Here is a 20,413-nt window from a genome sequence, read left to right on the forward strand (position 1 = left end):
AAAATGCATTTAACAAGCAAAACTGGAACACATATACACATACCGTTTTAAACAGCATCCAATGGCGCACAGCTCCTGAGTAATGCTCCCCTTTTTCACTGCACTGTGAGCTGTAATATGAGCGCTGGGCCATGTCCGCAACCAGATCCAGCAGGTGTCCTGTGATGCCTCTTTGCACTGTGTGGAGCTCTGCGTGGCAGTGAAGGACACAAATCAGTACTTAGTTACTTGAACTAGGAGACATTTGATGAACTTAGAAGACACGATGGGAATCTGTAGTAATATTGATAATTAACAATAGGGCCATTTTTAAAATATTTAATACATTGGAGATGGACCCGGTGAAAACATTTCTTTTATGATATTTATATTTGATAAACAAACTGTTTCCCTTTATTTCAGCAGCTAAGCACAAGCACAGCCCCTTTAGCCGACGATGCTACGGAAGTAGCATTGTTTTTAGCAGTCGGAGCATGGACCAAAACTAATGCTAGTAGCCATAGCGCAAACCAACTTAACTATGTTATCGTGATTTAACTAACTCGAAAGGCAGGTATGTGTGACTTCGACTAGAGGGTAAGTGGGAACATTAAATGCAAAATAGCTTTAAGAAGTGTTAGAAATAAGAGCGCATCGCAATTTTGCTAACAGTGGAGACTGTTTTAGCCTAGCATGCTAACTTGATTTGTTTGAGAAGCCTTTCCCTATAGTTTTTTTTTATTTAATATGTCTTTGGTATTTTTAAACAAACTAGCTACACAAACCTAACACCGAGAAAGCTGTCGCTTCTTCATTTGCCGCCGACTTATTGCGAGTTTGCTGCATAAACACCTGTTGTTCGTCTCTCTGTGTTGCTGCCAGGTAAGACATGGATTTCCTCACTCTGTTTGCCATCTACGTCGTGGTGGTGCTCACATGTATAGTTTTAGTCTGTAAATATTCAGGCCAGCAACATTCTCCGTTTAATACTCTCTTCAACTCTGCACTAAAGGTAAGAGAAAGACAGTGAACACGTTGTAATTCCACAAACCATCACTGTGTGGCGCTGTTAAGCCAACTAATCACCGTGCGAGCGAATTAAAGGGTCTCTCTCGCACAGGTTGTTGCGCCGTTTACACCACAATGGCTCCAAACGTTTTCACAAAGGGCCCTACACCGATTGTTCCATCAAAGGTTTGCAGTTTAAAGCCCACTGTCTCTCCATTTGACAATACATTTGTACATATTAAGCCTTCACTGTGTCACTTATTTGTCTCTAATTGCAGGAACAACATGTTCATTTATATGCACATTCTGCTGGAAGGTGCCGTATATGCAGAGTTCACCTGTGAGGTGTTTGGCTTCTGCAGGGAGATGGACACCACTCTGACCAGTCTGTCAGTGCCTTACGTCTTGCTTGCCATCAAGACCATTTTCTTCTACCTCTGCATCCAGAGAGATCCAGGTTCATTTTATTTTTATGCAGCATTTTTAAATATCTAAATTCTATGTTAGAAGCTGTAGTGTTAGCAAATGTATGTAACATTTTTAATATTTTTTTATTTTTCATTTTCTGTGGAAAAAAATTACCTGGAGAAGCTTCCTTAGTATGCAGTAACAGTATGTTTTCTCACCTTTCTCCTCTCACACTGCCAGGCACAGTGACCAAGAAGAAAGTCGCTGGCCAGCTGCACATCTATCCCTATGACAGGAGACTGTTTCACCCTGGAGTCTCCTGTCCGACATGCCAGCTTGTCAAACCAGCCCGCTCCAAACACTGCAGTGAGTACTGTGTATTTTTGTTCTGCTGCTGCAGCTACTGTAAGATCCTGCGTGTTAAAGTTCATAGTCACAATTAGTCACAAATCTTTCTTAGACCTAACTGTAAACATTGTCTGTATTTTAGGGCTCTGCAACAGGTGTGTACAACGTTTTGACCACCACTGTGTTTGGGTGAATAACTGCATCGGTGCTCAGAACACACGTTACTTCCTGCTTTACCTGTTCAGCGTATGTGCCATGGCAGGTGACATCGCCCTGCTAACGGGTGACATGCTGCTACATGCTGTACTGCGGTCAGGGCTGCTGAGAGCCAGTTATCTAGATGAATATGGACAGCAGCAGCAAGCAGGACCTCTGTTTGTTGTACAGGTACTGCTGACATGCTGTATTTTCTCATGCAGCTATATTTATTTATTACTTGTCAAACTGATTTCTTTTGCCTTTGTCTCTCCAGCATCTGTTTCTGACTTTCCCCCGAATCGTCTTCATGCTGGGCTTCTTGATCTTTGTCTTCTTCCTCCTGGCGGGTTATGCTCTCTTCCATTCCTACCTGGCTATTGTCAACCAGACCTCCAATGAGTGGTACAAAAGTCGCGGTTATGTTTGTCAGCACTGCCGCCCAACTGCAACAGCTGACAACCTATGTAGCCCAGCCCCAGAGCACTCTAAAAGATACTACTACAACCAAGGAATACTTCGAAACCTAGGAGAGATTTTCTCCCCCCCGAAGCCTGTTCAGAAAAAAGACAACTAAAAAGAAAAGGATACTGACTTCTGTGCTGTCCACTGTTCACACTAAGGACTCAAACTAACCATGGAAAATACAGTTTTTTGTTATTTCTTAGAGCAATGGAACTGTCAACTTACATTCATTCATTGTTTAAGCACCCGTGTTTTTCATGTTTTTTTATATTTAAATATAGCATTGCTCTTTTCTGAACATATTGTCATTTTTATTTCTTCTTATTATTATCATTATTATAATTATTATTATTAAGAGTTATATGCAGTCTGACAAAAAGTCAGTTTCTGAACATTGACTGCAAATTAACTTTAAAAATCAAAACTGTAGTGATTGATATAAAGCTGACGTTCAGCGACAGAAACATAACCGGAAGTGGAACCGGACGCCTTAGCGTGTGGTACCAGCCTCTTTAAGCCGGTGCGGAAGTAAATGGATAAATGACGTAACTCGGCGGAAGGTCAGAGTCATTCTCCGGTGAATTTAAACGCTGCACTAAATAAACCAAACCGGTAGCCAATCGCTACCCGACTTCACCACGTCGCGACCCCGCTCTGTAGGGACAGCAGCGTGCAGTTACGGTACGTCGCTTAGAGTAGAGATCCGTCTTCCTACGGCTCGTAACTCTCCGTCTTCCCTGATGTCTGTGTCAAAATGCACACGGCTGAGCGGAGCGCTGGTGAAAGAGCTGCTGGACTCAGTGGACAGCGTCCTGTTTGACTGTGACGGGGTGATCTGGCGGGGGGACCAGGCCGTCCCCGGCGCTCCCCAGGTCATCAACCTGCTGAAGGAGCACGGCAAAAAGGTTTTCTTCGTCACAAACAACAGCAGCAAGACGAGGAAGATGTACGCCGATAAGATGTCAAAACTGGGGTTCAACGTGAATGAGGAAGAGGTGTTCGGGACGGCGTACTGCTTGGCCATGTACCTGAGGACCGTCTGCAAACTGCAGGGCAAGGTTTACCTCATAGGAGGTAACGCCATGAGGCAGGAGCTGGAGGCGGTGGGCATCCAGCAGACCGGGGTGGGACCTGACCACATCTCCGGGAGCCAGGCCGACTGGGCTAACGTGTCTCTAGACCCCGAGGTGAAGGCGGTGGTGGTCGGCTTCGATGAACATTTTAGTTACATGAAGCTGAACCGAGCCCTGCAGTACCTGACCCAGCAGGGCTGTCTGTTTGTGGGAACCAACAGGGACACCAGGCTGCCTCTGGAGGGAGGCAAGGCTGTCCCAGGTAAAGATGTCACAGACATGCACATTCAAATCCATTATTCTATATTTCTGCTTCCTGTAAAGCTGTTGTCAATGTCATACAGGGATATTATTCAGTGGTGAAAATTAATACCACCCCTGTCTTGTGGTAACTTTGAGTCTGTCTCTGATATTTTGTGTTTTTAAGTCTCTCCTCTTGCTTCCCTAGGTACTGGCTGCTTGCTGCAGGCAGTAGAAACTGCAGCCCAGCATCAGGCCCAGACTGTAGGCAAACCTAACCACTTCATGTATGACTGCGTGGCCTCCCAGTACGGCGTGGAGCGTGACCGCTGCCTGATGGTCGGGGACCGCCTGGACACGGACATCCTGCTAGGCTCCAACTGCGGCTTGAAGACCCTCCTCACCCTTACGGGGGTCAGCACGGTGGCGGATGCTGAAGCCCACCAGAAAAGTGGCTGTCCAGAAAGGCAGGGAATGGTGCCAGATTACTACGTGGAGAGCATCGCTGACCTCCTTCCAGCCTTGCAGGGATGAGGCTGAGAAATGTTACAACATACCAGGGTCCACAGTATTTTAAAAGGGAATATTTTATATATATAAGATAAATGCTTAAAATCATCTCTAGCTGCTGTGATTGCACCTGTGTGTGTGTGTGTGTGTATATATATATATATATATATATATATACATCAAATCTGCTAATTCTAACATGATATAAATGATTTTAATATAAGAACAATGGTTTTTAGTAATCTTTAAGTGTTAACAAAAGGATTTTTTGAGTGTACTTAAGAGGCCTTTGTCCTCCCTGTGATGCAATCTTCTCTTAAGCAACTACAAGTCAAACCCAAGAGAGGAAATGAGCACACAAACAAAGAAGTGTCAACAGTGTGGTAATGTGTGTCCAGGTTTACTTCTGTCTGTTAACAGGCAGAAAAAGGGTCAGATGTTTGATACCTAAGAGGAATTGGTGCAATGACATCAAGGTCTGTCGTAGGATTAATGTTGAAACTCAGTGAACTTGTTATTTGTGACTCCCTCAGTCGACAAAAGCTCAAACTCTACAATAAAACCAACTATTTTCACTAACTCTGCCTCAACTCTATGTGGCTGTAAGTGAACTTACTGCTGCTTTAAAGTCACCTTGAGCTGTCATCGTCGACTGGATGCAGAAGTGCGTATCACCTCTCACCTGATGAGAGGGGCTCTCTGAGCTGTGCCTGCCTCACCTCTTTGTCTATTGTTTGGACCTGGGGACTGCAGCCAGTTTCTCTCGTGTAAGCGCATGTTGGAGTGAGTCATTTTGGGAAGGGGTGGAAAGATGGATCATGTTAAAGAGGCAAATTACGCGTTATTAGGCTAGGAAGACATAAAAAGGGGGGGGGGGGAATTGCAGGGAGACAACACATGAAATTTCATTTTGGCAAGATTTCAGAGTTTTGTAAGAAGTGTGTGTTTTTTGGGGGTTGGGGAGGAAAATGAGAGGAGGAAGGAGGGGACAGGTGGGGGTCTGTGGGGACAAAGAGAAGCTGGCCAGGTGTATTGAGTGTCAGTCAGCGCTTGTCATGACCACAGCTCCATGCCGATAGCTACGAGAAGGGAGCAGACTTGAGTGAGGAGCCGTCGTCAAGGGACACAGAATGGTGAGGTGTTGGAAGCGTTCAGAAAACTGTTTGGAGGAGGCACAGTGCACGGTAAGCGACGGAGGGCGGACTTGAGATAAAGATGGCTAGATGTGTCTTTAAGATATTGCTTTGAATCTTAGAAGCCAGATCTGAAATTGGTAGCTTGTTGTGTGTGGAAACATCTTTTCAGGATGGGGGTCCTGATGCATCCTCAAGATCCCACTTCCCACACAAGGCATTCTGGGTCAGTCTCTCAGCCTCTCTTATCCTGGTCATCGTTGCTCTGGGTTTGACGGGGCACCTTGGGCTGCCTCAGCCCCACTCTGAGGTAGGACACACACCTACTTCACATCTACTATTGTAACCCTCTGGTGGATATTTTGACCCTATGAATCAAAATCGTGTTTCAGTCTATGCAGATTGTGAGAATCACGGTTCCAGAGCAGACCGGTGTTCTGATTAACCAGTCGGCCATTGTGGACCAGCAGAAAGACCTGGTGACCTTAGTTGTGACCTCACCGGCAAATCAGACGTCCACTGTGCTCTTCGATGTAAAACATGTATGTAGATGATTTTTATGAGGTTTTAGGACACACACTGTGAAGAAAACCGTCTCTACAAGGTTGTGATGTGTTGCAGGGGTTGATATGTTACAAGCCTGTGGACCAGGAGAGCTGCCTCCTGCAGCAGATGGAGCAGTCTGACTATGACAACGTGAACTCCCTCCTCCGTGAGCCAACGCACAAGGTAAACTGCAGCAAGTGAGAGCTGAACAACCGTGTTTTAAGTTTCCCTTGTTGATTGTATGTGAAACAAAAAAAGGGGCGTATTAAGTAAAAAGAAAGTTGCCCTTTAGGCTTTGCCAAGTATTTCTAATGTCAAAGCCTCACTAATGTGTGAACTGGCATTTCTGACTTAACCCTGAAGTACTTGCACCAGTGAGCCAGGACCTGCTGGGTTTCATAGGTTTTGCATGACTTCCCGGGCAGTGCTATACAAAGAGAGGGGTTAAGCATACAGGGCTTTGAAGAGCCGTATAGTCTCCCTCTCACTCTGGGCTCCACGACTGAATTCCTCAGCACATCTGATCTCTTCAGCCCCCTCAGCGTGCCCAGGATCTTTTTACAGGAGGCTACGGCAGCAAGTCTGAGCCCAGGACTGGGCACAATGGCCACTCTGTGTGAGGGCCTTTTAGCTTTTAAGATGCCTGTATTGGATTAAAATGCAGGTGGATGCGTTAAAAGGGCCGTGTGTGTGTTTGTGCTTGTTGCCAAATACGTGCATCATATTGACGTCCAGGCTTAAATACACTGACCTGAACCTCAGATATGATTCCAGTGGTGATTCTTAATCATGCTTGGCAGTGTTAAAATGCCAAGATGTGGGAACTGAGAACATGTTGTTTGTCTCTCTTATCATCTTTTTGCACAATACCCCATTTTCACACACCAATAGCTGCAGTTTTTGTGATCCCGCGGTTTTGTGGTGTCACATGTCTCATAGAGGTCCTCAGAATTGGAGCCCAGCTGCTGTTGCGGTCATTTAATCTATGATAGGTGGGACAGTAGATGTGTGGTTTGTCTCTGTGCTCGGGCATAATAGTCTCCTTGGAGAGGATGACTGGTTGTTACGTGACCCATGCATGACAACACTTTAAGTGGTTCAGTATCAGAGCCAATCAAAGGTGTAAGTGGTGCAATTACATCCAGCCTTTGTGACGAATGAGTGAGAATGGAAGACGATGCTGACCTCATCAGTGAAGATATCAGGCTAAAAGCAATTTCAGTTTGAAGCTGGTTTCTCCTTCATAGCTCTTTCTATGAAATAATTATGTTTCACACAATTATTAAACGACACTCTCTTTTTTTTGCAGCAGATAAAACTCTTGTGGATTCTGTGATTTTGTTCTGAGCAGAGCCAGTTCCAGCTTTCTGGGAATGAGACCCAGAGGCAGACGGAGTTCCTGGGAGTGCTGGCAGCCAGTCAGGTCAACGCATCCTTGCTGGAGGAACCTCTGCAGGCTCTGTGTCAAGACAGGTCCTTCCACTGGACCAGGAGGGCAGAGGGTGAGAGGACACCAAATATTATGCAAAGGAGAGTCATTCACCTGTGTTAGAATAAGATATGTCACATCAATGAGATAATGTCCTTCTCTGGGTGGCACTGTAATTTATTTTGAGTCAATGTCATTAATCCTGCTGACAGAAATTTTCAAATGAGCACAAAATGTGGATTAGATGCAGCATTTATACTGCCTTCATACTGCATTCAATACATGATTGATGATGAATTACATCATTTTTGACCAGTACAGTACGTTTTAGTCATTACAAACATGTCAGCAGATATAGTTCTAGCTTTAAAAATGTGAAAAAAAACAAGATGTTTAATGTTTTTATTAAAAAGAGTTTCTGGTTTCCATTAAATGCAGCACTGGTGAAACCAAAAAAAATCCAAACCAGTCAATCTGCAACCAAAAATTTTCATGAAAATTGATTTAGTTTGATTTATTTTATCAGTTTCAATGTAAAATTCTAGAAAATAGTAAAACATTTTTATTTATTTCAATATTTTTCAGAGCTCAACTTCACATCCTAAAGCTTTTTTTTAAAAGTACAGATTATTTGCTTAATTAAAACAGATTCCTGTCCTTGTCAGCTAATCACTGAATCTTCTGCTTGTTTTTGCCAAGCGAGACTAAACAGTATTTTCAATGCTGTTGAATATTATGGTGATGATATAAGTTTTTATAACAGCTGTACTCTGGCATTTTAGCCACCAGTGGCAACAATTGTGACGCTTAGTAAAGTCTTGGTCATGTTTATTACAAAGGTCTGTTAGAGTGTTGTACTACAGCCAGTATAAAAAGGTCTTTAAATTAGCCCTGTGGCAGCTCCGTACCCGAGCACTGTGTCAGGGTGAAACCCAACTCTAATCTACGACGTACTCTGACCTTTCGCTGCAGTAAATGACAGACTGAAAAACCATCATGTGCTTAACTGAATACTGAAGGTTGTTTTAAAACCAGAACACTGTGACAACTAAGTTTTATTTAACAGAGTGGAATATGGGTAATTTGTTATGATTACACAATCAAAGTAGCTAGTAAGACTTTTTATAACACTCACCAGCAGCTTTGTCATGTTTCTTATGAGTCACTCTCTTTGTCTCAGGCCCTGGCAAACAGCGACTGGTCTACTTCTGCATTGACATCTGCTTTCCCAGCAACATCTGTGTGTCCGTGTGTTTCTACTACCTGCCAGAGTGACTCAGTGTTCTTTGTATCCTCCCGGCAAAAGATCGGGGAATCAAAGTTGCCTTTTTTTTTTTGCTCCCTCTGCATGAAAAAAAGCAGAACAAAAGCCAGCTTTGACTGTTTCCTTTGTGCCATGCAGTCGCCAGTAAACCAGCAAAGCAGCCAACCCTTCAAGACCGTTTCCATTCCTTCCGAGAGAGAAGAGATGGAGACAGGCTGTCATGGTTATCGCCAAATTCCCTTCGTCACTCTCTTCATGTATAATACCCTCTCTGGTGGCACACTTCAGAGACTACAGAAGAAAGAGCCCCATTTTTTTGTACATGACTCTAATTGTATTTCCCTACAGCTGCAGTGAATTATGTGGTAACCAGTCCTGTTACGATGTTTTGATCTGTCCAATAAAAGACACGTACAGTAGGTATTTCTGGCCAATTTATCTTCATTAGTTAGCACTGTTTTGTCCTTAGAATTTCCAGTATACAATTTATTCAAATCCACATGTGTAGCATGAAGTATACAAAATACAAGAGCTTAATTAGTGAGTTTACAGCACAACCAAGCAAAAACACAAATTTACATGAATAAGGTGGTCCTTCTGATGTAATAAATATAGAGACATGAATCCAAGTCTGCCTTGCTACAGAAAGATATTCTTTCTGTATGAGAAGGTGGATTTTTACTAACTGAATTAATATATTGGTCATGGTGTTCTGCTGAATGCTTTCAGGCACAAGGCAGAGAGATCCACTGTAATACCTTTTGCTTTCTTAAAACAATCACACGGAACTCTTTACATAATTCCACACACCTTTTTGGGGAGCTATATCACCGTACCCTCCAGCGAGTCCATTGATTTTCTGTCTTTATAACATCTGCACCAACTTTAAGCCACGTCCTGTAGCTTCATCTTCTCCCTTCTTCTCAGCCAAGCACGCTGTCATTGAAGGCTAAACACACCACAGCCTTCTGGTGGCCGCTGTATTCCCTCTTGATCTCGCCGGTCTCCACGCACCACAGACGAGCCAGGTTGTCTGAGGACGCTGTTAACAAGAAAAACATTTATCTTTAATCTTTTAGAAGTTTTGTTTACTTTTTACTAAACCGTGACTACTTAATACACGACAGTGTTTAAAAGAGAAAGAAAAACTAAATAAAGCTACTGTTTCTGAACTTCTCGTGTTTGATGACATTATATCGGTATAGAAAAATGTAACTTGTTTTCCGATTATAAAAAGTTAGTGACAATGATAACCTATTTACAGACCTGTTACAATATACTGAGAGTCTCCAGAGAAAGCACAGTCCCACATCCAGCCTCTTGACGTCTCTCCAGGGTTATTGCTCTTGATGCTCAGCTCTGTCATCAGTGAAAAATTGGACGTCCTCCAGATCTTACAGGTCTGGTCTGCTGAGCAGGTGGCCAGCAGTCTGGAGATGACAACAAAAGCAAATATCATACTTTCACGCCAATACAGTAAATAAAAGACATCTTACTGTGGAGGGGGAAAGGGCACTCACGTGGAATCTGGGCTGAACTTGCAGCGAAGGGAGTAGCGTTTGTGCGCAGGTATCTTAGTCTTGGGGATGAGCTGAGTCACTTCATCTCCAATGCCTCCAGCAAGGTTCCACACATAACAATTTCCCTGTAAAAGCATTATGAAAAGTTTTAACACAGCAGTGTGATAGGATACATGCTTTCTAAGCAGTTTTTAAATTGTTTGTTTACTGACCGAGCTGTTGACTGCTGCCATGTAACTGGCATCCGGGTCAATGTGAACGGAGTTGATTGAGATCTCTGGTTCAGGAATCAGCTGTTCATTGTGGTCAGTCTTCAGGTCCCAGATATGAATTACTCCACTCTGGTCTCCAACAATCAGCTCTGCCTGAATTAACACCAAATTGTAATCATGCTGACATTGTTTACATGGAGCACACATACCATTATGTCATTTTATGGATTAATATTTGCCATATGTCTTACCTGGTTTGGATGCAGACACACGCAGTTGATTGGAGCATTTACTTGGAAGATCCTCTGACACTGCAGATTTCTTGACCTATAAGAGATGCAGAGACAAGAGATTAGTCACAAAGTAGATGTTACAGGACAGTATGCGTGTCTAACAGTACCTCAGATCCCATATGCGAGCCATGCAGTCCTCTCCTCCTGTGTACATCCAGCGTCCATCTTCATGAAAGCCCACAGATGTGATGTTTTTGCTGACCCCATCATAGTTGATAACCGGGTTTGGGTTGTTGGAGTTCAGGTCATACATACGGATGTGTTGATAACCTTGAGAGCAGTGTGTAAAACTTACTATAAAATACACAAGCTGTTATTGGACAAGAAGAAGAAGTGTGAAATCTGACACCAACCTGCAGCTGCAATCATACTTCTGTCAGGCGTGACCTCAAGTGAATTTACTTGCTGGGAGTAAATGTTAAGAAAGTTGATTTGTTGTTGTTACTGTAAAATAAAATATCATAAGATCTGTGTCCACATGTCTGCCGGAGTAAGGATACAGAGTCCTGGTGCTGGACTGTCCTGGTGCATATCCCGCTGTGGGCCTGCCAGAAGCGGACTGTGTGGTCGTATCCAGCCGTAGCCAGAATGACCGGGTCACTGCCCACCGTCCCCTGGTTCACATTCATGCTGGACAGCCGGCAATCACTAAGATAAATACTGCATGGATAAACAGAATATTGGCATATGCTGCAATTTTGCTACCGTTTAACGTCAACGTCAGAAAGGACTGTAGTTTTATGACAACACGGAAAGAGAAACCCAACAGGCTAATGTTAGCCTAACACGCTAACTCAATGTAGAGTTCAGACTTTAAAGTGGTTTTACGTTTAAAATCACATGCGTCGTAACTACAATGGAACTGCAGTACTTTGGAAGAATAAAGACAAACAGGTGATATGTGGTGAGCTTACCCTATTGTATGTTGTTGGTGTTTACATCAAACCCGTACGTCTTTGTAATGTGTCCCTTCGCAACGCACGACAGTCAAACGTTCCACTTTGATAAAGTAGTGAACTACCGCCATCTACAGGCCTGTGTAAACATCTACAGAATGACAGGCTTTGGGTGGAAACAGACGTCAGTCAACAGCGGAACCGGCAACAGCTGCTGGAGCGCTTTGACAAATGGAAAGGAACCAAAAAAATGAACATTATCTAAGACATGCAGGTTAAAAACAAAAAAAATGTCTCATTGATAGCTGTACCAACTATACCTATGAGCCACTTCTGTGGCTAAATTTTCTAATTTTCAAAATAAGAGCTTCATCAAATTCTTAACCGTGTTTCAGCAATTAGATTCAGATTGCAGATTCTCCAGCAATTCAGAGCAATCCTTCACGTCAGCGTTCAGCTGCAGCAATCAAACATGCATTTTCTTCAGGAAATATTTTCTAGTTCTTTTTTTAAAGGTCAGGCATAAAAACCCCAAATAAGCTTATTTGGGGTTTTTATGCCACCTAGTGGAGAAAATCCATAGATGCAGCTTCAAAGGATGACTTGTAAAGACTGGGGCTGTCACCTCCTCCCTGCAAACCATCTTTAACACACGCTGCCTCAGGAGAGATCACCAAATACGTTTTGGTGTCTTGGTACTGTTGTAGCCTCAGATGATCAGCCCACTATCAACATGTATCACTCAAACAATCTGATAAATAAATTGGTTGGAGGTGGTCAACGCTGTACCCTGCTGTACTACACCCAGCAATGACATCACCTTGTGATGGCAATGAGATGAGTCTTTGTCCTTGAAGAGGTGTAATCAGGCAAACAGCGGAAACACCTGTGTATGGTGCTGTGCTATATCACGACAAGGTGCACACACCAACATGCTAGCAATTAAAGCATATTAAATGTGATTAACTGTTGTGGCAGGTGTGCTATTTTCTGTATGCTTTTGTTTTAACCCTCATGCATTGTTCGCAAACACTACCCTAATGTGTTGTTCGGGGACAAAAACGTCCCCTAACTTTAACGGTTTTAAAAATATATTAGATAAATATTTTTTTGAAATTTTTTTGCATAGACCTTTTAATTAACTTCAGTTCTAATCAACAGTAGTGAAAAAATCATTTTCCCCCAGGATTTTAACCCTTTAATCACCAATTTTATGAGGGGTGGTGCTGAAAATTGAAAAAAAAAAACACAAAATGGCTCATTTTTAATAGAAAAGGTGAATGTGGACTGGATTCTTTTGAACCTTTATTACAGTCTTGGTCATGTCAAACATCAGTAAAAAAATTGACTTGATTGCATTATTAGTTTTTGCACAGCACTGGATTTTCTTTTTTTCTCCCTAATGTGTTGTTCGGGGACAAAAACGTCCCCTAACTTTAACGGTTTTAAAAATATATTAGATAAATATATTTTTGAATTTTTTTTGCATAGACCTTTTCATTAACTTCAGTTCTAATCAACAGTAGTGAAAAAATCATTTTCCCCCAGGATTTTAACCCTTTAATCACCAATTTTATAAGGGGTGGTGCTGAAGATTGAAAAAAAAACACACAAAATGGCTCATTTTTAATAGAAAAGGTGAATGTGGACTGGATTCTTTTGAACCTTTATTACAGTCTTGGTCATGTCAAACATCAGTAAAAAAATTGACTTTATTGCATTATTAGTTTTTGCACAGCACTGGATTTTCTTTTTTTCTCCCATTTTGTCCCATAGACTTACATTATAAACACACTTTTTTGACTGCACAGCCATGGCACTACATAATCATGCATTCTTGATTGTTGGTGGTTTACCCTGTTGGTAGGAGGTAAAATTTGTGATTTTTACAGTTAACAACTTAATTACCATATTAACCCTTTACCTGCAGGCCTGTGCTCATGTAGTGTAGTTTCTGGCTTGTATATGGAGTTATAGGGAGTATTTTAGCACATAATTGTGTGTCTACACACTGTGTGTGTATGTTAGAGAGGAAGAGAGCCATTTGCACACTGATCTTGTTGTCTGTGAGTACACACAACCACAGAGTCTTCATAGTAAACAAAAACAAAGAAAGTGTTGCTATGCACGTGTGGCCCTTTGATGTCTACAGGTGCAGACTAAACAAAACAAAAAGGCAAGTGGTCTTACATGTGACCTTGTGGTCATTTGATGGTGAGAAGAGCAGAAAGCAACATGAAGAGAGGATTCACTTGTGCACAATCTCTGGAAATGATTGTGCAGCCTGGCTCTATGAAGGGCCAGGCTGTGAAGCTGTGAAGGCTGCACAAGTAGATCCGTCACTTGTTCACAAGCGAATCCTTCATTCGTTCACAAGTGAATCCTTCACTCATGCACAGGTGAATCCTCTCTTCATGCTGCTTGCTGCTCTTGTCACCATTAAATGACCAGGAGGATGCATGCAAGTCCACTAGTGTTTTTGTTTTGTTTAGTCTGAACCTCTCAGCATCAAAGGGCCCGGCACTTACTTTTAGGGCTGCAACAAATTTACTTTACTTTACTTTACTAAACTACTTTTAATACTAATTTTAGTAGGGGACTAAACTGTAGATTAGATTTGGTTAGTCAATGATTATTTATTATGTTATCAAGTTATCTATCTATGGTGTCTATTTAGTAACATGCACATGTACGTATGGTCGTGTGGAGCGCAACACACCATGGAAAAGGGGCACTTAGACCTCACTTAGACTAATTCAGTGATCTCAACTGAGACACTAACCTAAAAGTAAAGTCACTCTACTGGAGGACGTGTTTTCCGAAAGCTAAAAAAAAAAAAAAAAAAACAGCTATTTTACCCATCCACAACTTCAGACGCCAGAACTCCTGGATGTTTTCATTTTACATGCTTATGCATTGCCGTTGTACGTCTGAATTAGGTACACTTCACTTACTTAGTAACTTTATTTTCCTGACTTTCCTTCCCTGACAGTGTGCAAATGGCTCTCTTCCTCTCTAACATACACACACAGTGTGTAGACACACAATTATGTGCTAAAATACTCCCTATAACTCCATATACTTAAGCCAGAAACTACAGTACATGAGCACAGGCCTGCAGGTAAAGGGTTAATATGGTAATTAAGTTGTTAACTGTAAAAATCACAAATGTTACCTCCTACCAACAGGGTAAACCACCAACAATCAAGAATGCATGATTATTTAGTGCCATGGCTGTGCAGTCAAAAAAAGTGTGTTTATAATGTAAGTCTATGGGACAAAATGGGAGAAAAAAAGAAAATCCAGTGCTGTGCAAAAACTAATAATGCAATAAAGTCAATTTTTTTACTGATGTTTGACATGACCAAGACTATAATAAAGGTTAAAAAGAATCCAGTCCACATTCACCTTTTCTATTAAAAATGAGCCATTTTGTGTGTTTTTTTTTCAATTTTCAGCACCACCCCTTATAAAATTGGTGATTAAAGGGTTAAAATCCTGGGGGAAAATGATTTTTTCACTACTGTTGATTAGAACTGAAGTTAATTAAAAGGTCTATGCAAAAAAATTTCAAAAAAATATTTATCTAATATATTTTTAAAACCGTTAAAGTTAGGGGACGTTTTTGTCCCCGAACAACACATTAGGGGGTAAAATTTGCCCACAGTGTACCGTTGACCTATGAAAAATTTTAAAATCATATTAACAAAATTTATGTAAAATTAAGCTTATTGAGGAAAAATGATTCAATTTGTCCACATATTGACAAAGTTATGGCCAAAATAAACAGAAAAATTTCTCTCAGAGGACAAAAATGTCCCGAACAACGCATGAGGGTTAAACCTTATAATCATAAACACCCCCTATCCTAGTTTATCTGTAATATAATCACCAGCAGGAGACATGCTAAAAAATGTTACTTACTAAACATGTGACCTTCACAAGGAACTGTTTATCATTCCTCTTCTCTTTGTGATTACAGAAAATACCCACAGATTAGACCTCAGCACCAGTGACGGTGTGGAGGAGTCCTCCAATGGGCAGCACATAAAATCATCGCAATATTTACAGTCACATGACAAAACTTTATGGAGTATTCCGGTGATTTGCTGGCTTTGCACAGTTGATATGTTTTTTAACCATGTCATACTGTTTGAGGTCTCTCTATTTGCAGCCATAGATGTGTTGTGTTTGTGTTGCTAATTTTTTCTCTTTTTATTTTGATTGAAATAATAACACATTGCCAGTATACTGTTCTTAACGGTTTACTTAACAGCTTTAAAATGTAAACAAACAGCCTGTCTTTTCAATAAATAAGATAAATAAATAAATAAATAAATAAATAAATAAAAAAGTGCAGAACGAACACAAAGGATCTATACGGAACGTGTTTCAGAACATAAAATACCAGGCAGCAGGTAAAGCAGACAACTTGAACATACTGTCTGAGTCTAGTAATCACTGCAGGAGGGCAGACATGTGCTGTTTCACCTCTCCTGGATCTGCCAGTGAGCAGGCCAGGATCACCCCTTTGACACCACTCTTCACCTTAGTGGAAGGGAAGATCTAAAACATTTAAAGATTTATTTATAGTATATGACTTGCTTTTATTTCTAACACACACATTGCAGAGTTAAAAGTTACCTTCACATGTATTTTGCATCGCTCCAAAAGAAATTTCCACTTCATGGCAGTACGTTCATCATCAGTCAAACTTGTAAACTCCTCAGTCTGCAAAGGATGAAACACAAAACTAGCAGATATCTTCTGGCAGTTTTCAGACTCATGTATTAAAGCAGTGTTTTCTGTGAAGGGGTACTGACTGTGCAGCCGAGTGTCTTATCTGCCACCGGGCTCCTGAGGCTGCAGGCATGCAGGGTGCCGGTGTGGTCTGTGAGGTCCACCAGAAGGTCAAAGCCTACAGTTGCTGAAAAACCCTGATCCCGTCCTGGACACAGTAGGTTGGTACAGCTTTGCATGTCTTCTGTCACCAGGAACTTGCACCTGCAGCTAAGACAGAAAAGAAGACAGAATTATCAATACATACACAACAACAATTAAATGAGTCATCCACTGCAACTGGACCATTCTGTGCACATACCAGCGTGTCCTGATGACCTTTGAAGCAGAAGTGTCTAGGTCGAGCTTGGAGATGAAGCTGTAAGTGATGCCAAAGAAAGCCTCTGGATTTTCTTGGGCCTTCTGCTTCAGCTGGCTCACAGTGTACATGTCAGTGATGGAGTCCACTATGCAGACAAAAACGGCAAGGTGCATCAGTGTCTGTGGTGATCTTGTAAAGAAGACATCTGATAATAGGATGGGTCAAACCAGGAATGTTAACATGCATGGTTATTAAATCCCATGCTTAATTCTAATTTACCAGACAAATCATCTGACATCTCATCTTCATCCAGAGCTCCAGACGCCAGCAGTTCTTTGGCATAGTTGAACAGCATGCTGGCCTCTCTGGTGTCTGAGAACAAATTATGATTGACTTTGCCATGTTTTCTTTTCAAAAAATATCTTATGTAAACAGAGGGATGGGGATTTCTTTTTTAAGATGTCTCTATTATACATTGTTTTTAAAAATGTAATCTCTTACCAGGATTGACAGTGACAATGCTTTTTGAGTTAACAGTTGCCACCATGCCACCACGAAAGCTGTCAAAGCTGATCTTCACATCTGCTATGAAGAGCACTTTGAACGAAGAGTAAGAGTTAAAGCAACAGTAAAGTATCTAAAACATAAACACACAGTCACATCTCAGATATCCGCTGCCCTGTTTCACTTTTAGTACAGTATGCTAATGGGACATGACAGGCAGGAATAACAGTTAAATAAAGATTCATTCTGTGGCTGAGAATGAACAGCAGCTGTTAACCTACCGGTCTCCCTGGGTATCAAAGTTTGCATGAGCTGAATGGCCTCTCTGTCCCAGCTGTGAGTGAAACAGAGGTCAGGGAGCAACTCAAGGGAGAGCACAGTGAAAACCAAACACACATGCAGTCCAGTGGTTTAATCAAAAGCTTTGTGTCACCAGAGCAAATGTGTGGTAACGTCAAGATGCACAGCAGAAGCAATAAGATGGATAATGGCGCAGAAGCAACAAAAGTAATAAATCTTGATTTATTTTCCAAATTAATAAATGACACACCAGACGAGGGGGAAGGAAGACACTGAGTCATCAAAGAGCTTCACTTCCAGCCTCTGCCCTTTGCGTCCATCTCTAGTGGTGAACTGTTTCGGCTCCCCAATCTGAGAAGGTAAACAGAATAATGTGAGGTTCCTATCAGTTTTTTTCCCCTTAATGTAAAAACCACATTAAATGCAGTATGGGACTGGCCTTCCTGAGAACCACAGAAACTCTATGTCTACTATGGTAAGATGACAATAACAAGCATTCACCATGTAACCAAGTAACCATTCCCACCAAGCAGATGCACTGTGGAAATTTAACAGATATGATTAGGTAAATGTATGAGTCTCTAACATATCCTAAATTTAAAGTTGCTTTAGCTGATTAAATATTTGCTCAACATCTACTCTCAGTCTCAAAAACATCCGACTTCATGCTTATCGGGCCTCTGACCACAGCCTCATTGACAAATTCCATGACTGAACAACTTACGATTAAGTTACTGTGGAGTACTGTACTAGTACTGTACTAGTTCAAATCACAACTTTAAAGTGGAGAGACTGTAATCTTAATGCTACTTACTAGTTTCACTGCAGCCAGTATATTTATCACAGAGCCATCCAGCTGTTGTCCATTGGCCACTATGTCCCCGAGAGAGTAGAAGTCTCTGGGGTCCTTAGCAGGCAGGTGAAGAAGTGGTAGCAGCCTTTCAATGGTGTCCATGTCAGAGCACAGGGTCACCTGGGAATGAGCCTCCATCACCAGCAGCCTGTAGTGGCTGAGGCAGCACACATAGACAAAGAGAAGTCCATTGACACCATTGTCAACCATTACACATTGTTACATCATATTTTACCTGGCATTACACTGCCACTGTTCATTCTGTCACTTTCCTACAGTTATCTAAAAGCACAGAATTGTATTTTTCATGTCTTGATGTATTGATTACCTTGGTGTTGTAGGGCAGAATTTGTCACCTTTTTCCAGATCCTTGGTTGAAATTAGAGGATTTTCAACTATCACTAGAAAGGGTAATAAAGCATCATGTTTGAAATAATATGAATACAATGAAAGATATAAAAAACCTAAATAAATAAACAAAACATACATTTTAACTCCAAAATAACACATTCCAAATAAATTCTAACATTTGTGGGGAGCTACCAGAGAGAATTTCTCACCACAGTCTCCAATGCTGAAGCTGCTGGCGAGCCCGTTGATGTACCCACCATTTCCCCAGGCTGCCACATTAATAAAGAAGTCAGGTGAGTCCTTAATGGTGAAACCAAAAGTGAATCTGTCCATACCAATATCTGCAATTCATACATGATGGTGTGGTTACTGATTCTGCAGTTCATTAGTAACAGTGAAGAAGATTATTTAAATCTCCAGCAGAGGGGGCTACTAAACAAGACACTGAGCTTCAGGGCTGTTAAAAGAATTTTGAAAATAACAATTTAGGTGCAAACATATTTGTTAATGTGATACACACGTATTATTATTAAATGGATACAAACTTTTTCTGTCTGGGAAACTTTTCACATCAATTTTTCCAATGACGATGCCAGCCACCTTCTGAAAAACATTGCAAGAGGACAATGACAGAGTGCAGAGCAGTATGTGGGTATATTTAGTTCATTTAACACAGGCCTGGGAATACAATAAGCTCTACTTGTGTACACTTATAAATGAAGGACAAAGAGCAGGCTATTAGACAGAGATTTTTGTTCAAATGGTTCCTGTAGTAAAAAAATGAATTAAATATAATAACTCACAGGATGAGAGAAGTTGGGATGCAGCTCAGAGATGGCGATGTAACACTGAGCAGCCATGTTTGTGTTGTTTGCATTTGGAGACTCCGTAAACTTAAAAAAAAATAAAAAAGAAAAGAAAAGAAACAACTTATAAACGACATTTTTTAAAGTTGAAAAAAGAGCAAGTCAATTTATGGGTGATATGAGAGTAAACATTAGCTAAGCTAATCTAAACGTTAGCTAAAACTATACACTGTATATGGCCGTATGTACTTATTGGATAAAAAGCGTTGTTTAATCTTGTCTAACTAACCGGGAAACCTTTTTTGGTTGAATTTCTACAACATGAACTCATACCAGTTATACCTAAGATATTTCATTATTTAGGTGCGTCCTTGTTTCCTCGTTTTCGTGTGTAATACCTTGCAAGTGTCGCCGTCGTCTTTTCACAGGTGCGATTTTAACGCAACCGAATCGGCTATTGTATGATGCATTATAGGCTGTGGGAAATATCAGTTTTTAAGTGTATAAATAGCGTCACAACGATAATAGAACAAAAAACAACAGTAATCATGCAGCTAAATATTTTTATTTTTTAAAATATTTTAGCTTAAAGTTATTAAAAAAAACATTATTCAAAAGTGGTCCATTTTATTAGTTTGGAAGAAAATATGTATGCTGGTGATTAAACGTATATTAAAAGATGCATTTGAAGGCATCAAAATAATAAAAGTTTACATAGCCTATGTAAAAATCCCCTGAATAAAACATCCAATAGCTAATAATCAATGCCATAATATCTCATTAATTTATTTATTAAGTTTACTACTTTGTTGTTAATTTTTTATTTTAATTTTACATTTTTTGTTTCTTTACTTTTGTGTAAAGATAAGACATGCACATTTTCCACACTATTAGTCATCTCTTCCAAACAGCCCAAGCCATCATTCACAGCACGGGATTTGTTCTTAGACAGCCATGCTGAAATGAATTGAACAGTTTC

The 20,413-nt window shown here is 41.0% G+C and overlaps 5 protein-coding genes across 8 annotated transcripts; 3 read left to right on the plus strand and 2 right to left on the minus strand.

The window, feature by feature from the left end:
- Nucleotides 1-432: 432 nt before the first annotated feature.
- zdhhc4 (zDHHC palmitoyltransferase 4) lies at nucleotides 433-2,701 on the plus strand. 2 transcript variants are annotated; one of them, XM_028430043.1, is made up of 7 exons: nucleotides 433-553; nucleotides 862-991; nucleotides 1,100-1,173; nucleotides 1,266-1,444; nucleotides 1,636-1,761; nucleotides 1,886-2,130; nucleotides 2,216-2,701. In XM_028430043.1, the coding sequence occupies exons 2-7, from the start codon at nucleotides 869-871 to the stop codon at nucleotides 2,513-2,515; spliced, it is 1,047 nt and encodes a 348-aa protein (XP_028285844.1). In that variant the 5' UTR covers nucleotides 433-553; nucleotides 862-868; the 3' UTR covers nucleotides 2,516-2,701. The 2 variants fall into 2 exon arrangements, with proteins under 2 accessions (XP_028285844.1, XP_028285843.1); XM_028430042.1 differs by having other exon boundaries at nucleotides 439-576.
- Nucleotides 2,702-2,890: 189 nt separating this feature from the next.
- Nucleotides 2,891-4,449, plus strand: pgp (phosphoglycolate phosphatase). The gene is made up of 2 exons (XM_028430051.1): nucleotides 2,891-3,738; nucleotides 3,925-4,449. Exons 1-2 carry the CDS (start codon nucleotides 3,144-3,146, stop codon nucleotides 4,248-4,250), a joined length of 921 nt encoding a protein of 306 aa, XP_028285852.1. The 5' UTR covers nucleotides 2,891-3,143; the 3' UTR covers nucleotides 4,251-4,449.
- A 907-nt stretch (nucleotides 4,450-5,356) lies between these two features.
- Nucleotides 5,357-8,609, plus strand: bricd5 (BRICHOS domain containing 5). Its single transcript, XM_028430064.1, has 6 exons — nucleotides 5,357-5,410; nucleotides 5,532-5,669; nucleotides 5,752-5,901; nucleotides 5,981-6,088; nucleotides 7,257-7,407; nucleotides 8,515-8,609. Exons 1-6 carry the CDS (start codon nucleotides 5,357-5,359, stop codon nucleotides 8,607-8,609), a joined length of 696 nt encoding a protein of 231 aa, XP_028285865.1.
- A 460-nt stretch (nucleotides 8,610-9,069) lies between these two features.
- mlst8 (MTOR associated protein, LST8 homolog (S. cerevisiae)) lies at nucleotides 9,070-11,616 on the minus strand. 3 transcript variants are annotated; one of them, XM_028430047.1, is made up of 9 exons: nucleotides 11,538-11,616; nucleotides 11,124-11,283; nucleotides 10,977-11,028; nucleotides 10,731-10,893; nucleotides 10,582-10,657; nucleotides 10,331-10,483; nucleotides 10,119-10,243; nucleotides 9,865-10,028; nucleotides 9,070-9,640 (listed from the first exon to the last, which is right to left on the minus strand). In XM_028430047.1, exons 2-9 carry the CDS (start codon nucleotides 11,250-11,252, stop codon nucleotides 9,522-9,524), a joined length of 981 nt encoding a protein of 326 aa, XP_028285848.1. In that variant the 5' UTR covers nucleotides 11,253-11,283; nucleotides 11,538-11,616; the 3' UTR covers nucleotides 9,070-9,521. The 3 variants fall into 3 exon arrangements, with proteins under 3 accessions (XP_028285848.1, XP_028285850.1, XP_028285849.1); XM_028430049.1 differs by having other exon boundaries at nucleotides 11,124-11,253; nucleotides 11,538-11,593; XM_028430048.1 differs by having other exon boundaries at nucleotides 11,124-11,271; nucleotides 11,538-11,593.
- A 4,361-nt stretch (nucleotides 11,617-15,977) lies between these two features.
- Nucleotides 15,978-19,887, minus strand: meiob (meiosis specific with OB-fold). Its single transcript, XM_028430033.1, has 14 exons — nucleotides 19,833-19,887; nucleotides 19,432-19,521; nucleotides 19,174-19,231; nucleotides 18,838-18,969; nucleotides 18,606-18,678; nucleotides 18,239-18,434; nucleotides 17,675-17,775; nucleotides 17,406-17,458; nucleotides 17,122-17,217; nucleotides 16,900-16,992; nucleotides 16,621-16,765; nucleotides 16,343-16,529; nucleotides 16,164-16,250; nucleotides 15,978-16,085 (listed from the first exon to the last, which is right to left on the minus strand). The coding sequence occupies exons 2-14, from the start codon at nucleotides 19,486-19,488 to the stop codon at nucleotides 15,978-15,980; spliced, it is 1,386 nt and encodes a 461-aa protein (XP_028285834.1). The 5' UTR covers nucleotides 19,489-19,521; nucleotides 19,833-19,887.
- Nucleotides 19,888-20,413: the final 526 nt, after the last annotated feature.

This window comes from Parambassis ranga, chromosome 19, assembly GCF_900634625.1.
Source record: "Parambassis ranga chromosome 19, fParRan2.1, whole genome shotgun sequence".
NCBI classification, from domain to species: domain Eukaryota; kingdom Metazoa; phylum Chordata; class Actinopteri; family Ambassidae; genus Parambassis; species Parambassis ranga.

What these genes read in the sequence shown, in the direction of transcription:
- zdhhc4 (XM_028430043.1), top strand. Translation starts at nt 869, where the DNA reads ATGGATTTCCTCACTCTGTTTGCCATCTACGTCGTGGTGGTGCTCACA. An exon ending in TCTTCAACTCTGCACTAAAG is followed by an intron (nt 992 to 1,099) that starts GTAAGAGAAAGA and finishes TCTCTCGCACAG; the next exon opens with GTTGTTGCGCCGTTTACACC. An exon ending in GACCTCTGTTTGTTGTACAG is followed by an intron (nt 2,131 to 2,215) that starts GTACTGCTGACA and finishes TTGTCTCTCCAG; the next exon opens with CATCTGTTTCTGACTTTCCC.
- pgp (XM_028430051.1), top strand. Translation starts at nt 3,144, where the DNA reads ATGTCTGTGTCAAAATGCACACGGCTGAGCGGAGCGCTGGTGAAAGAG. An exon ending in GGGAGGCAAGGCTGTCCCAG is followed by an intron (nt 3,739 to 3,924) that starts GTAAAGATGTCA and finishes TTGCTTCCCTAG; the next exon opens with GTACTGGCTGCTTGCTGCAG.
- bricd5 (XM_028430064.1), top strand. Translation starts at nt 5,357, where the DNA reads ATGGTGAGGTGTTGGAAGCGTTCAGAAAACTGTTTGGAGGAGGCACAG. An exon ending in TGGAGGAGGCACAGTGCACG is followed by an intron (nt 5,411 to 5,531) that starts GTAAGCGACGGA and finishes ACATCTTTTCAG; the next exon opens with GATGGGGGTCCTGATGCATC. An exon ending in TGCCTCAGCCCCACTCTGAG is followed by an intron (nt 5,670 to 5,751) that starts GTAGGACACACA and finishes ATCGTGTTTCAG; the next exon opens with TCTATGCAGATTGTGAGAAT.
- mlst8 (XM_028430047.1), bottom strand. Translation starts at nt 11,252, where the DNA reads ATGAATGTGAACCAGGGGACGGTGGGCAGTGACCCGGTCATTCTGGCT. An exon ending in CAGTCCAGCACCAGGACTCT is followed by an intron (nt 11,029 to 11,123) that starts GTATCCTTACTC and finishes ATTTACTCCCAG; the next exon opens with CAAGTAAATTCACTTGAGGT. An exon ending in AAGTATGATTGCAGCTGCAG is followed by an intron (nt 10,894 to 10,976) that starts GTTGGTGTCAGA and finishes ACTGCTCTCAAG; the next exon opens with GTTATCAACACATCCGTATG.
- meiob (XM_028430033.1), bottom strand. Translation starts at nt 19,488, where the DNA reads ATGGCTGCTCAGTGTTACATCGCCATCTCTGAGCTGCATCCCAACTTC. An exon ending in GATGTCAGATGATTTGTCTG is followed by an intron (nt 16,766 to 16,899) that starts GTAAATTAGAAT and finishes TTGTCTGCATAG; the next exon opens with TGGACTCCATCACTGACATG. An exon ending in GATGCAAAATACATGTGAAG is followed by an intron (nt 16,086 to 16,163) that starts GTAACTTTTAAC and finishes TAAATGTTTTAG; the next exon opens with ATCTTCCCTTCCACTAAGGT.